The sequence below is a fragment of the Mytilus trossulus genome, chromosome 6 (genome assembly GCF_036588685.1).
Source record: "Mytilus trossulus isolate FHL-02 chromosome 6, PNRI_Mtr1.1.1.hap1, whole genome shotgun sequence".
NCBI lineage: Eukaryota > Metazoa > Mollusca > Bivalvia > Mytilida > Mytilidae > Mytilus > Mytilus trossulus.
The window spans coordinates 78,197,280-78,211,664 of NC_086378.1; the positions used below are offsets into that span (position 1 = coordinate 78,197,280).

General features: G+C 31.9%; 1 protein-coding gene across 1 annotated transcript; it reads left to right on the forward strand.

Annotated features, from left to right (window-relative positions):
• The first annotated feature begins 1,393 nt into the window (after positions 1-1,393).
• On the forward strand, positions 1,394-6,252 carry LOC134723032 (ryncolin-1-like). Its single transcript, XM_063586664.1, has 5 exons — positions 1,394-1,417; positions 2,854-2,950; positions 4,314-4,478; positions 5,268-5,291; positions 5,978-6,252. Exons 1-5 carry the CDS (start codon positions 1,394-1,396, stop codon positions 6,250-6,252), a joined length of 585 nt encoding a protein of 194 aa, XP_063442734.1.
• The last annotated feature ends 8,133 nt before the right edge of the window (positions 6,253-14,385 follow it).

The window sequence follows — 14,385 nt, forward strand, 5'->3', positions numbered from 1 at the left end:
GAATTTTAATAACTTTCTCCAACTATCCTGGGTTTGTACCAAACTTGGACAGACGGCTTGTTCATGATCATAAGACAATATCCAGAAGTAAATTTTGTAAAACTAAAATTCCATTTTTCCATATTTTACTTTTAAATGGACTTAGTTTTTCTACGGGGAACCATAACATTCACTCTGTGGTTAAAGTTTTTAAAATTTTAATAACTTTCTTAAACTTCATCATGGGTTTGTACCAAACTTGGACAGAAGCTTATTTATGATCAAGAGATTGTATCCAGAAGTAAAGTTTGTAAAAAGACTACTCAGTTTTTTCTGTAATTTACTTTTAAATGGACTTAGATTTTCTTACAATCATAAAATAGTAACAAGAGGAATATTTTTATTGATTCTTTTCCTCATTATTGTTGAGCTTGTTTTTTACAGCAAAACTAGGCGAGACACCGGGTTCCGCGGAACCCTTACAAATTTTTGGTTTAAATTATCTCCCTAACCTGGAACAATGGTGTAGCAGAACACCATCAAAACAAACAATTTAAAAACCTATTCAAAAAGATTTGACTCTTTAGATCGATGCAAAACACATATACTATATAGACACAAAGTACTGATCTGAAATTTTTCGCAGTTACTGACATCCGACTCAAAACCATAATTAAATTATGATAAAATATTGTGTATCTAAGACATATTATCTATCATAATTATAATTATAATTCATAAGACATAATTAACAGTCTCAGAAAAAACAACCCTTTGCAATTCCAAAATGTAAAAATCGATTAACTGTATTGCAATACATATTTTTTTATGTTTTCCTATACAGATAACAACATCAATGATGGCGACGATACAACCACTATTTTATATGGCATTCTAATCGTAATCATGTTCATTGACCATAACGACGGTGAAAGCACATCACATAATGACGTTTCGACATAACATAATGAAGTTAACCGAACCACATGATATAAGATTACAAGCACATAATATAATGACACAATCACATCATGTAAAGATGTTTGCACATAATATAAGGGAAAATGCACATCACATCAGTACATTTGCACATCATATAAGTACATTTGCACATCATATAAGTACATTTGCACATCATATAAGTACATTTGCACATAATATAAGTATAGGTGCACATCATATAAGGATATTTACACATCGTATAAGTATGTATGTACATCATATCAGTGAAGTTGCACATCATATAAAGATGTTTGGACATCATATAAAGGTGTTTGGACATCATATAAAGATATTTGGACATCATATAAAGATGTTTGGACATCATATAAAGATGTTTGGACATCATATAAAGATACTTGCACATGATATAAGCATATTTGCACGTCATATAAAGGTGTTTGCATATCATAAAATGCCCACTGCACATCATATAAAGGTAAATGCACACCTTATAATGACAATTGCACATCATATAAAGGTAAATGCACATCATATAATGAAAAATGGTCATAACAAGACAGTTTTGGCGTTCCATAATTTTAATATATGTTTTTGTTTCAGTTGTATAGGCAGATATTCCATTAAATTTTATTACATTCCGAATCAGATCCGAATCAGATGGATTCTAATTACATTCCGAATCAGATGGATTTTAATAATTACATTCCGAATCAGATGGATTTTAATAATTACATTCCGAATCAGATGGATTTTTCACTGCATATTAATTTTTATTTCATCAATTGCTATAACAATTTTTTATCGTAATTTGCAGTCTTATGGCTTCGGATCTTTAAAGGACAATTCATGCTTATATTTTCAACTAAAGGTGTTCCTTTTTCTAAGTCATATCTCGCTAATTTTATTTGTCTCAACTAGATAAATGCCAATGGTTTTTACTACTCTGTTTTGTTAAAAAGGCAAAATTAGTTTCGTTATTAAAGTCAAAATTTCAAAACTGTGATATTAAGATTTGATTTCAATTTTAGGACCATTTCCGGCTGATTGCTCTCACTTACCGGATGGGACTGTCGACGGGGTTTACCAAATTTTCGTAAACAACGACTGTATAAATATTTACTGTGATATGGTGGATAAATGGACGGTGTGTGTTTCTTTATATTTTGTTTGAGTATGAATTTCTTTTTTTTGGAAAATGATTGAATATCTATGAATAATAGAAAGTAAATCACAAAAATACTGAACTTAGAGGAAAATCAATTCGGAAAGTCCATAATCACATGGCAAAATCAAATAACAAAACGCATACAAAACGAATGAACAAGAACTGTCATACTCCTGACTTGGTACAGGCATTTTCAAATGTAGAAAATGATAGATAAAAGTTGGTTCACAATAGAAAAAAAATACCTGATATTCGGTAACATTATTTTCTATTCACACAAAATAAATTAATAACCAAAAGTAAAACTTCAAAGAGCCAGAATGAAATCAATTTCAATTTGATTTATTAATTAGCGGTGTTTGATTAATATTTTTTTTTCATTTAATAAAAGAGGGACGAAAGATACCAAAGGGACAGTCACACTCATAAATCTAGAACAAACTGACAACGCCATGGCTCAAAATGAAAAAGACAAACAGAAAAACAATAGTACACAGATCACAACATAGAAAACTAAAGGATAAACAACATAAACAACACGAACCCCACCAAAAACTATAGGTGATCTCAGGTGCTCCGAAAGGGTAAGCAGATCCTGCTCCACATGCGGCACCCGTCGTGTTGCTTCTATGATTTCAAATCCGGTAAATAGTCTAATTCGGTAGGTCAAATTCATGAAAGGGAAGGGGATTGTAGTTACGACGTAAAGAACATATCCGATATCATTTGTAATAACTATTTTACAGGTGATACAGAGACGACAAGATGGTTCTACAGATTTCTATAGAGACTGGTTGGATTATAAGAATGGATTTGGTGATCTATCAGGAGAATATTGGCTCGGTAAATAGTGTCTAATTTAGTCATTGATAATTATTGAAACAGTTTCATTTCAAGGATTCATGTTTATTCGAATTATTTATCCGAACACTAGTATAAACTGAAAGAGGATAAATAAAAGAACTAAAAAATATCAAAGACATTATATATACCCAATTTGCTTGTTTTCGCGGAATTAGCCATAGAATTTTTGGCTGGAAAATTATTTTCTCTTGATTGTTCATAGTTTTATCATTGACAAGTTTAAGTTCTCAAAACTTTTAAAAGATAACGAAGATTTTATATACTTTTTACAGATGACCGATACTCAAACATGTACAAGATTTATAAAAAGAAAAGTTCGGGTCAATGGCTAAATTTTCTTTACGGCATTCAAATGGATAAAACCAGAAGATTCTGAAAATCTGACAAAAATCCAGTAGCCTGACAAGCGAACATCCTTAAGTCTGTCTTGAAATAAGATATCTTTCGATTTTATTGTTTAGACTCTAGTCTTCCTAGCTTTCAGTAACTGAGAGTACTCTCAATTCGGCGCTTGATGTATATTGATTTTATGTTAGTTGTGTTTGTGCATCATACAAATCTTATTAGATCAGCTGCAACCGATGTTTACTGTTTGTTCTTATGTTGTGCTGTAATACCACTGTTTCAAATAAAGAAAAGGGTTGAGCGCTCACAAACATGGTTAACCCCACAAAATTCTGTATGCGATTATCCCAAATCAATTGCATGTAGTAAAGTGGTTGTTGTTGGTTCAAGCCTTTCATATTTGTTTTTCGTAATAAAAAAATGTTTTATAAATTAGGTGGTGTTTTTAATGTCTGTACCTTTTATGGCAGACTATACGGAATGGGTTTCTCATTGTTGAGGATCATATGGTAGCTAATTATTGCTTATTAACCACCTCAATTTATCTTAAATGGTTAATTGACTCATTGCCCGTCATACCACATCTTATGATTTAGAATTTTAAATGTGGTAGGTTACTAGAGTTCAAATCTAGACACAGTCTATAAATTCCCACGATTCAATTCGAAAACATCAGTATACAAAACTGAAAGTGAGAATTGATCATACCTTTATTGTTATTCCATCCGGTATTGACGTCGTTGGGTTTGATAAGTTATTGAATTGCTTTCCAATCGAAATATTCTGAAAATCTCCTCTTATTTATATGAATTAGATCAATAAAACAAATCTAACGATTCCAAATCCATTAAATTCAAGGTAGTGAAATGTAGAAAAATACAAATAAAAGACTTAAACAGACCGACGAAACCATGGTTAAATAAAAGACAGTACAACCTGTACAATGACCCTCAGAAAGCTTCTATAATTAATATCATATCTAATTTGACATCTTCAGGTAACGACAACATTTTCAACATTTTAAATGGAAAGTCGTACAGCTTAAGGTTTGACTTAGAAGACTGGTCTGGAGAGAGGCGCTATGCTCAGTACGAGACGTTTAGTATAGCGGATGAGTCTGCAGAGTACCAATTGACATTGGCAGGTTATAGTGGGGATGCTAGTAAGTTGTCAGTTACTATCAGTATGATATGTTTAGTATAGCGGATGAGTCTGTAGAGTACGAATTAATCCTGGCGGGGTAAAGTGGGGATGATGATTAATTAATCATTACAACATGTTAAGTATAGCGGATGATTCTGCAGATTACGAATATCAATTAACAGGGTATAGCGGGAATAATGGTAAGTTATAGTTATTATAAGTACGAGAAGTTTCACAAATGGTAGACACGAAGTCATTAATTAATGAATACATTCACGGTTTGTTTGACAGAAATGGAGTAAATGTTTAAACGATGACGACGAATATCATGCAATTGGTGTAGCCTCAATCTCGTCCATTTTTCCCCTAATGTGAACTTCCGAATTCAACACAGTGTTTTTACTTTCTTGAACATCACAACGTGATTTAATAATATGTGAATCAGGATCTGCTAACCATTCCGGAGTACCCAGTTTTTGTTAGACGGTCTGTGTTGCTTTGTCTAGTTTTTTATGTAGTGTTTTGTGTACTTATGTATGTCGTATTTCCTGATTTGACATGATATTGTCATTTGTTTTCGAATTATGAGTTTAAATATCCCTTTGTAATATTTTGCCTCTCTTTCTGTATTAGCCTGTAGATAATACATTAACTTAAACACAGTAGTAAGATAAGTTAACAATAAATTAATTTAATCAAATGGATTATTTAAGAAGCTTAAAAATTAAAAATAAAAGTGTTTTTTTGTAAGGGTGTACCTTGAATTGGCTTTTGGTTTATTTGAAAAATGTTTACTTTTTATTTGTAGAAAAATTAAATATGGATGATGCCTGTAAAATAAATTTCAAGTTTTTTTAAAAATATACTTGATGATTGACAATGTTACAATCTGCTCTTACACGCTTTCACTATTTGTTATCTTTAAAGTTTCATTGAGGGAGGTTTAAAAACTGGAAAACATCGTCTTGTTGGTATTGACTAAAATTAAAATACAGGATAACAAAGTTCGATTGATATATCTTTATTAATTTATCAATTTGAAATAAAATGATTCAATTCATTTGTCAGTTGTTATTTAATGTCTTTGTGACATTCTTATGAATGCAATAATGCCCTCGGAGCAATATAAAAGACACATTAAAGAACAGACAAAATAATTTTAGGAAAACTTTGACTGAGGCAGTTGAAACGGGTTCTAATTTCTTAATTTATTGACGGAATATTTAGGAATATATAGTTATCAAAGATACCATGCTTATAATTTAATACGAAAGTATGTCATTGACGATTTCGGTTCAAGAGTATGTATACAATTTCGTGACATTCATATGAATGTGGATGTCCAAACCTGACATTTTGTGTAACAACATAAACATTATTTAACTTAACTGTCAGTGTAATAAAGTCAGTGTTTTTCCTTCTTAATATGGTTCATGCTGTTAATCATCCTAGATGTATTCACATTAAAGACAGCCTCTAAGATGAACAAATAATATCAATGTTCTGCCTTTAATTCAGGTGATTCCATGTTGGGTAGTGATCCGGCATTAAATTTAAACGGAAAACGATTTTCCACCAAAGATCGCGACAATGATGATAATGCAGGTGGGCAGTGTGCTTTGGTACAAAAAGGTGGGTGGTGGTACAAATGGTGTACCTATGCAAATCCAAATGGACTTTACTTTCTTGGAACTGAACCTGACTACTCTGGTATCTACTGGTACAAATGGAATACCTCAATACGCTACTATCGCATGAAATCTGTCACAATGAAGATCAAACGTCTACCGTGAGGAAAAAGTTCTGATGCAGCTCGTTTGTGCGTCACAAACGTCGTGTTTGATACTGACATTTGTAAAGTGTACATTGACCTAAATTTATCTATTTGACCAAATTAATTTGTGCAATTGTGATTCGAGTAGCGGGTTTTTTATTTAGTTTTCTTTTTCGTTTGTAAATTTTTCCTGTCCCAACCAACCCGAAATTAAATAAACTTTTTGCAGACCTCAATATGAAAGTGTTTATTATTATTTCTGTTGATTTATTTTAAAGTTGTTTACTTTCTTTATGTAAAAAATAACAGAGGGGGTAACCTGTGAAATAAGTGCAATATCTTATTATTGTATACTTCACGATTGACAATGCTTTCGACGTTACAATCTGATCTCACAATCTTTCAACTATGTTTTATCTCTAAAGTTTCAATGAAGGAGGTATAAAAACTGTAAAACCTCGTCTTATTGATATCAACTGAAAATAAAATACAAATTTGGCAGGATATATGTTCGATATTTTTTTTTTTTTAACTTATCAATTTGATTAACTTAATTCAGTTCATTTGTCAGTTGTTATTTAATGTATTTGTGTCATTCTTATAAATGCAATAATACGCGTAGAGCAAAGTGCATTTAAAAAGAGCAGACAAATTCTTTTTAGGAAAATTGTGACTGAGGGAGTAGAAACTGGTTCTAATTTTTTAATTTAACGACGGAATATTTAGGAATATTTAGTTATAAAGAGTTTACCTATTTGACCAAATTAATTTGTGTAATTATGATTCAAGTAACTGGTTTGTTATCTAGCTTTTTCTGTTGTAAACTATTAAACAGCTAAGTACATTATTGCAAAAAATGACGGTTTATTAAAAATTGCATATTTTCTGTAATGGCCCTGTTTTTCTGTAATGGCCCTGTTTTTTTCTGAAATAGCCTGTTTTTCTGTTATGGAATTGTATTAGTGTACTAAGCCCAGTTAGGGTTTTTAATAAAGTTAATAAAATTAAATTGTAAAGAGTATAATACATTTTTGAATTTTATCTAATTTAGTAGCCAGCAACCAACAAGAACATTTGTCATGAGTGTGAAGTACAAAATATTTTTTTTCAAACTAAACTGTCATTAAAAGAGTAAGAGGATACATCAAGTTGGCAGCAACACATACACTTTTGTTCAGTTGGTTAATAAATGTATTAAAAAACGGATTTTTTTATAATGACCCTGTTATATGTCTCGGGCCATAACCGACTACCTCGACCATTATTACAGATCTTGGACATATAATAGGGCCATTATAAAAACACCCGATCATAAATACTATATTCTTCTTTTCCAAACCGAACCGAAATAGGTTTATTTGAAAATTGTTTTTTAAAAAAAGATGCAAAGTAGACTTTCAAAGTCGAATAGAATCGACAATTCCATGGCAAAAAAAAACGTTCAAAGTCAGAAAGACAAACAAGTCATAAAAAACACACATTTAGTGGCATGTGTTTTTCGGTGACCTCACAAAGGAGAAAGAGAGAAGGGGATGTGGTTACATGCAACAGATATCCCATAACGGTCAAACAACTCGTGATGACGTTCGGTTAAAATTTGGAAATAACTTCAGCTTTACCAATTGAAACCACCTTCCATATCAGCAGCAACCCTCTATCGGGGAAATTATGATAGAAAACGTAATCGATTGAATGTCGTGTCAACATAGATATATATAGTAATCAACTATATACAGGTGCTGCATCATAAAAAATGGAAAGTTCACACTTCAAAAGCTGAAATAGTCATTCTTGTTTCAAACGACCCTCATTGTCAATTTCTAGATAAAAGTGAAGATACTAGAAATACTATATCCGTTAGTTCTATCTCATTGGGTTAAATGCGTTTATCATGATCAACGGACTTGAAATCATTTAGCCAGAGGACATCATCTACATAACAAAATGAGAAGTCCAAGGATAATGCTTTTTTTCTTTCCTGATAATCTCTTCTATAAAGTCTGCCTCATATGAATAAAGAAAAAGGAAATAGAATGAACAAAAACATGTATATACAACGCAAACAGATAGACCAATACTTTTATGAAGATAATTGGATAAATAAATTGTTTTTAATTTGTCATGTTGCAGCCTCTTAAAGCTCGCTATGCGGTATAGATTCAGCTTGCAAAGCGCTGTCTCATTGGCAATCATACGTTTTATACTCATCTTATCAATCCATTAATATCTGTTTATCCTATCTGCAAATCAGAGTATAACATGATTTTCAGAAAGTCATTTTGATAATCGATGCATCTTCTCAAGTAATCACACACAAAAAATTCTACAACTTCTCAATGTCTTTGTTAACCATTATACACTTGGGTGATTTTTGTAACAAAGTAACAATGTATGTCAAATGTACAAGTTCTGAATCCAGACCTACTGATGCAAACTTATCCCGACTTCAAACTTAGACTAATCCGTTCACAGGACACCAGTTATTCTGATATTGATTATCAGCAAGTGAACATTAAAAAAAAGTTAAACACGTCTTTGTCAGTGTCGTTTGATAAACACATACTGTAAACTGCATGCGTCCAAAGAGCACTCATTGATTTACCTTTAAGAACGCTCAAACCCAGACATTTGCAATCTAAGGCGGTATTGATATCGCAAACGTGAGATGCTATTTGATCATGAATACATGAGACATCAAAAGAATGTCGTAGGTTATTTAAGTATAAAAAAGAAAAGCGGTATGATTGCCAATGAGACAACTCTCCACAAAAGACCAAAAATGACACAGAAATTAACAACTATAGGCCACCGTACGGTCTTCAACATTGAACAAAGCCCATATCACATAGTCAGTTATAAAAGGCCCCGAAATAACAAAAAGAAAAAGCACCTTGCGAAATTCTTTAATTTTACTGTCCGATTTATTGATGATGTTCTATCATTGAATTACCCATATTTCAGCCGATACTTACATCTCATATATCCCAGTGAACTTGAAACTAAGGATACTACTGATACTAGAAGGTCTGCTTCATAACTTGATCTTTTCCCCAATATTGACGCAGATGGACGACTTCCCACGAAAATCTATGATAAACGGGACGATTTCAACTTCCCAATTATCAATTTCCCATTTCTAAGCAGTGACAGACCCTCTGCCCCTTCGTATGGTGTTTACATATCACAATTGATACGTTATTTTCGTGCTTGTTCACACTATACGGACTTCATATACATGAGAGTGGTCCTTACGCAGAAACTGCTCCAACAAAGTTATGTGGAGGACAGATTAAAATTGACAATCCGTAAATTTCATGGACACCAACACGAATTGGTGGATCCATACGATGTGTCTTTGATCAAACTAGCTAATGACATTTTAACCACATTGTAGATTGTGGTTTGTCATTACGTCGTCTAATCTTTTAATTACCAAACGTGACTTATTACCAATTGTGACTGTTTTGCTGAGTGTGAATTCGCATTACTATAAGACGTGTTACGGTACTTATCTATCCCAAATTCATGCATTTAGTTTAAAGTCATAAGAAACGAGTTTCCGGTGAAAAATAATGTTCTTCCAATTCTTAAACCAATGCATACAAACATCATAAACTTAGTCTTCTGTGCTCGAATTTATCATTTTTTTCGTGTAAATGTCGTATAATCGTCATTTTTTTTTCAATCGGTCAATGTCGTTGTGAAAATCTGGCAGGTAATTTAAGTTAGTGTTTTGGAGCCGAAGTTTAACGATTGTCACCTGTTTGTCAACAATTGATGAAAAATAAACAAAAAAGCATGGAATTTGAACACGTGTTTAACATGTAAATTCAGATAATAGTTTATTTTTAGGACATCCATGCGTATTGTGGTCACCGGATTTTTACGAGATGGGTCACACTGAGGTCACCTTGCATACGGAAAATATATCGGGGGAATTGCTTGCTGGAAGGAAGCAATTCAAATAAAGTAAACTTCTTCTAAATATGAATAAATTAAAGAATTTTCTTCAGAAAAAAGTATGTGTACATAAGTTTTACAATGAAAACTATCCATTGAGTTATAAAAAACATATGCATTATTTTTTTTTGATTTGAGGTTTCTTATGACTTTAAATGTTTAATGTTATATTTGTAATTCTCATCGGATTTTGTAAAATTCACTGTTTGCAAAAGTATAAATTATTCTAAAAAATAGGGATGTTCTAGGCTCTTGGTCATGAAACTTTACTCAGTACTCCAAGTACATGAAGTACAAAAGTCATGTTCGAAACACAAAATCCAGTATTTTGATTGGTTGATTCTTGAGTCTGAGTACAAAAATTGTGCTCCAACGTTTGATGACCGCAACTGGTACCTAACAGAAGAACCTGGCCGTTTTTGGCACAACTTTTTTGAACTTTTGGTCCTCGATGCTGTCCAACTTTGTACTTGTTTCGGCTTTCAAACTTTTGTATCTGGGCGTCACTAGTAAGTCTTCTGTGTACACAATACACTTCTGGTGTATTAAAATTTTAAACTTTTGTTAGCTATTATTCGTGTGTTTCTTTGTCCATTATGTTCTCCTATTTATTTATATTGTAGTCCTGTAATGTTGTGTTGTCATTTTAATGTTATATTTCACATGGCCATTAAAGAGGGAGGTTTGGCATGTCACAAAACCAGGTTCAACCCACCATTTTCCCTTTAAATATGTCCTATACCAAGTCAGGAATATGACCAATATAATTATAATTCGTTTCTGTGTGTGTTACATTTTAACGTTGTGTTTCCGTTGTGTCGTTTGTTTTCTCTTATTTTTGAGTGTGAATTCACATTACTATGAGACGTGTCATGGTACTTATCTATCCCAAATTCATGTATTTGGTTTTGATGTTATATTTGTTATTCTCATAGGATTTTTTCAAATGCTTAGTCCGTTTCTATGTGTGTTACATTTTGTTGTTGTGTCGTTGTTCTCCTCTTATATTTAATGCGTTTCCCTCAGTTATAGTTTGTTTTGTTTTTTGTCCATGGATTTATGAGTTTTGAACAGCGGTATACTTTTGTTTTTATTTTTTATTGATCTTTTTGGTGTTCAAACTACAGTGCATACATACATTTTCACAAGACACAAGTGAATGACATGACATGTATGGCATTGTTATACAATGACATTATGCAAATAAGACATAGTAAACATTTAAAAGTTAGCGGTGTGAATACTCAGTATATTATACGTCTTAAGAATACTTCGGAATACATTATACTATAACCATATTGAAAAATGTATTTACTTAAATAGCTTTCATAAATTTCCCCCATCTGTTGACAAATGACTCGTGTTTGTCTTTAAACATATATAAATATTCTAATATCTCCAGACGTCTTTTCAAAACATTGTATACTACTGTTGCCTTTATAAAACAATTCACACGAGAAAACTAAAGGTTTGCTATTAATCATTTCAGTACCCAAACACTAAATAAGGAGATGATAATACCTCCTGATACTAACAGTTCGCCTGCAGCGGTATCGATCTTGTGATATATAACCGCGGTTAGTCTTAAGTCTTGGCCAAATGTTAAAATATGTTATATTATGGAACTATCCGTAGATTTACAATTCTGGCGCCTATTCTGGTATTCTAGACTTCCAACACGGATCGCCCGTTAATATGCAGATTCCAGTCTTTCTTATTTATCTCTGCTGAATCAGTATTTGCGAAATTTAAATTACCCTGTAAAAAGGCAGTCTCCTGTAAACATTAACACGGGTTGAAATCGATTTAACTGAACAACAGACACAGTGAAAAGCTATATTAGCGATACAAGCATTCACTAAATGACTAGACATTCTCAATATATATCTTTATAAACTTTTTAAATTGTTTTATATTTTTGTCTTCAGAAGGTAATGGATAAACACTGTTTCATATAAATACGCACAAAGTAACAATAAGTAGATTCCCTAGGCACCCAACAAGCATGTTGTCGGTCAAAACGTCGACCATTCTGATGATGTTGTCTTCGGTGTGTTTATTTTAACCATTGCAAACGTGTTTATTATCCGTCTATGTATCAATATATGTCAAAGATGCAATGTTTACGTGTTATTTTGCTCTATTTGATGCAAACTACATTATGGTATTCTACAGAACGGCAACTATCATACTTTAAGTAAATTATAGTAAATGCAACGTGTATTAGTTAATACATCAACTAATGCACCTTTCTTGCATCATTCGTGGATCCATTTTTTAATTAAAAAACATTAGACTTTTAAATGTATTACCTCTTCGTATGATGTGTTTGAGCTTTTGATGTTGACATTTGTTACGGACTATCTGTTTTAGATTTCGGTACTTTTGTCAGAAAATAGTTACATCCAATCATTCCTAAAGAAACATCCAACCAGAAATAAAAACATAGTAAAGAAAGATAATATTCAGATCCCATTTTATCACATACTCAATAAGCGTATACTATTTGGATTTACATAACTTGATAACAAAACAAGAAATAGATACGGACACATTGGATGTAATATTATGTGCTTTGGTAGGGTAAGCGCATTATTATCAACTATTGTCAACCGTCATGTGAATCATGGTAGGTCGATGCTGAATCGAACTCGCTAATTTTACAATAAAAAGGAAGGACGTCATAATAACTAGAACACAAAACACATATTAATATTCATCAATCCACTTTAATCACTCACATCGTTTTGGAATAAGAAAACATAACTTGTGTTTCCGCTCATGCAATTTTAAATTTTTAATGATAACATCGTTATATTTTCTATCATATATGTTGTGTTTATATTTCTCAATCAATTCAAATGGGTTTGAGCGGGGTTTCTTGGGTCCTCTATGATGTTTCGTTTTTATCAATAATATACCACGTCAAGTGAATGTAAATGATGAGAATTGACATTGTATTTCTTGATAAAAAAAATAAACATTATGACAGCATTTCATAGACAAGCTTGAAAAGCAATGAACAACAGATAACCCAAACAATTATGTTAAATCTGACTAAGGCCATCTTTATGCCTTGGATAGAAAAACTAAGAATAGACACGCACACATAGACAATGATATGGTACTTATTGATAAATAAGAAAAAAATAAACAAAAAAATAATTAATGACAAAAATAAACCATCAAGATTGACTGAAATTAGAAATGTAATAGGGTCAGACATTTTCAAAAAGCGATGAAAACTCGTGATTATATTTTGATATACAAACCAATAGTACAAATTCAGAAAAAAATCCCGTGTAACGCATACGAACACATATTTATTCTTTGATTGCATTATTTGCAGTTCGAATCGTCTACGTTAATGTCATTAGGAATGTCTGATCACAATAAATGCTCGTACATAGCTAAAACATTTTGAAAGGAAGAACCAGAAACAGAGTTTTTGGTGCATATCACGAAGACTAGTTAATCCCCTATAAAACTGTTCAATGCGTGTAAAAATATATTAACAGACGGAAACAACTATTAAAAGGATAATGCACTAAATACAAAATAGAAAACAATATTTGTTTTTCTGTTCTTCCCACTTGAGCTCGAGGCTAATACATTTTGCCGTTATGATGATGTTTTCATAAAAGGAGACTATGTGCAAACTGTAACGAGACAGCAACATGAAGAAAAAATGACATTTACTGTTTCTAAATGATGTCAAATTGAACCATTAAAATTATATGGGGTATCATAAAAACCCAATGAATTGCGTTTGCCTTTGAGAATGTTACGTTTGTCAAATCTTTGCACTGAAACGCTTTTAACGCAATATCAAATAAAAAAAAAACATCATTTTTATTTTATTCTACTTAGCTTTAACATGGCAATTGTTTACATACATCTATTGATCACACGCGTTATAAAGTGATGTTCATTTGATTTGATACATGTAAAACATGTCAGATCAATTAAAGCACCGTTGATCCAATCATAAAGAGCAATATATGTACAGTTAAAAATACATATACAAAACATTACATAACTGAAACTCCGTCAGATAATCGGGTATAAGAATACTCATCGTTGTTAAGATAACAATATATTTGATTGAACAATATAATTGACAATGTCTGATTCAAAAACAATAATACTAATGACACTTTGTCTGTCTCTTTGTGTTGTAAGCTTTGAGATC

Coding starts and splice junctions, on each gene's coding strand:
- LOC134723032 (XM_063586664.1), top strand. CDS start 1,394: ATGCCCACTGCACATCATATAAAG. Junction 4,479..5,267: donor AGGTTATAGTGGGGATGCTA/GTAAGTTGTCAG, acceptor TTTTATTTGTAG/AAAAATTAAATATGGATGAT. Junction 5,292..5,977: donor ATTAAATATGGATGATGCCT/GTAAAATAAATT, acceptor CCTTTAATTCAG/GTGATTCCATGTTGGGTAGT.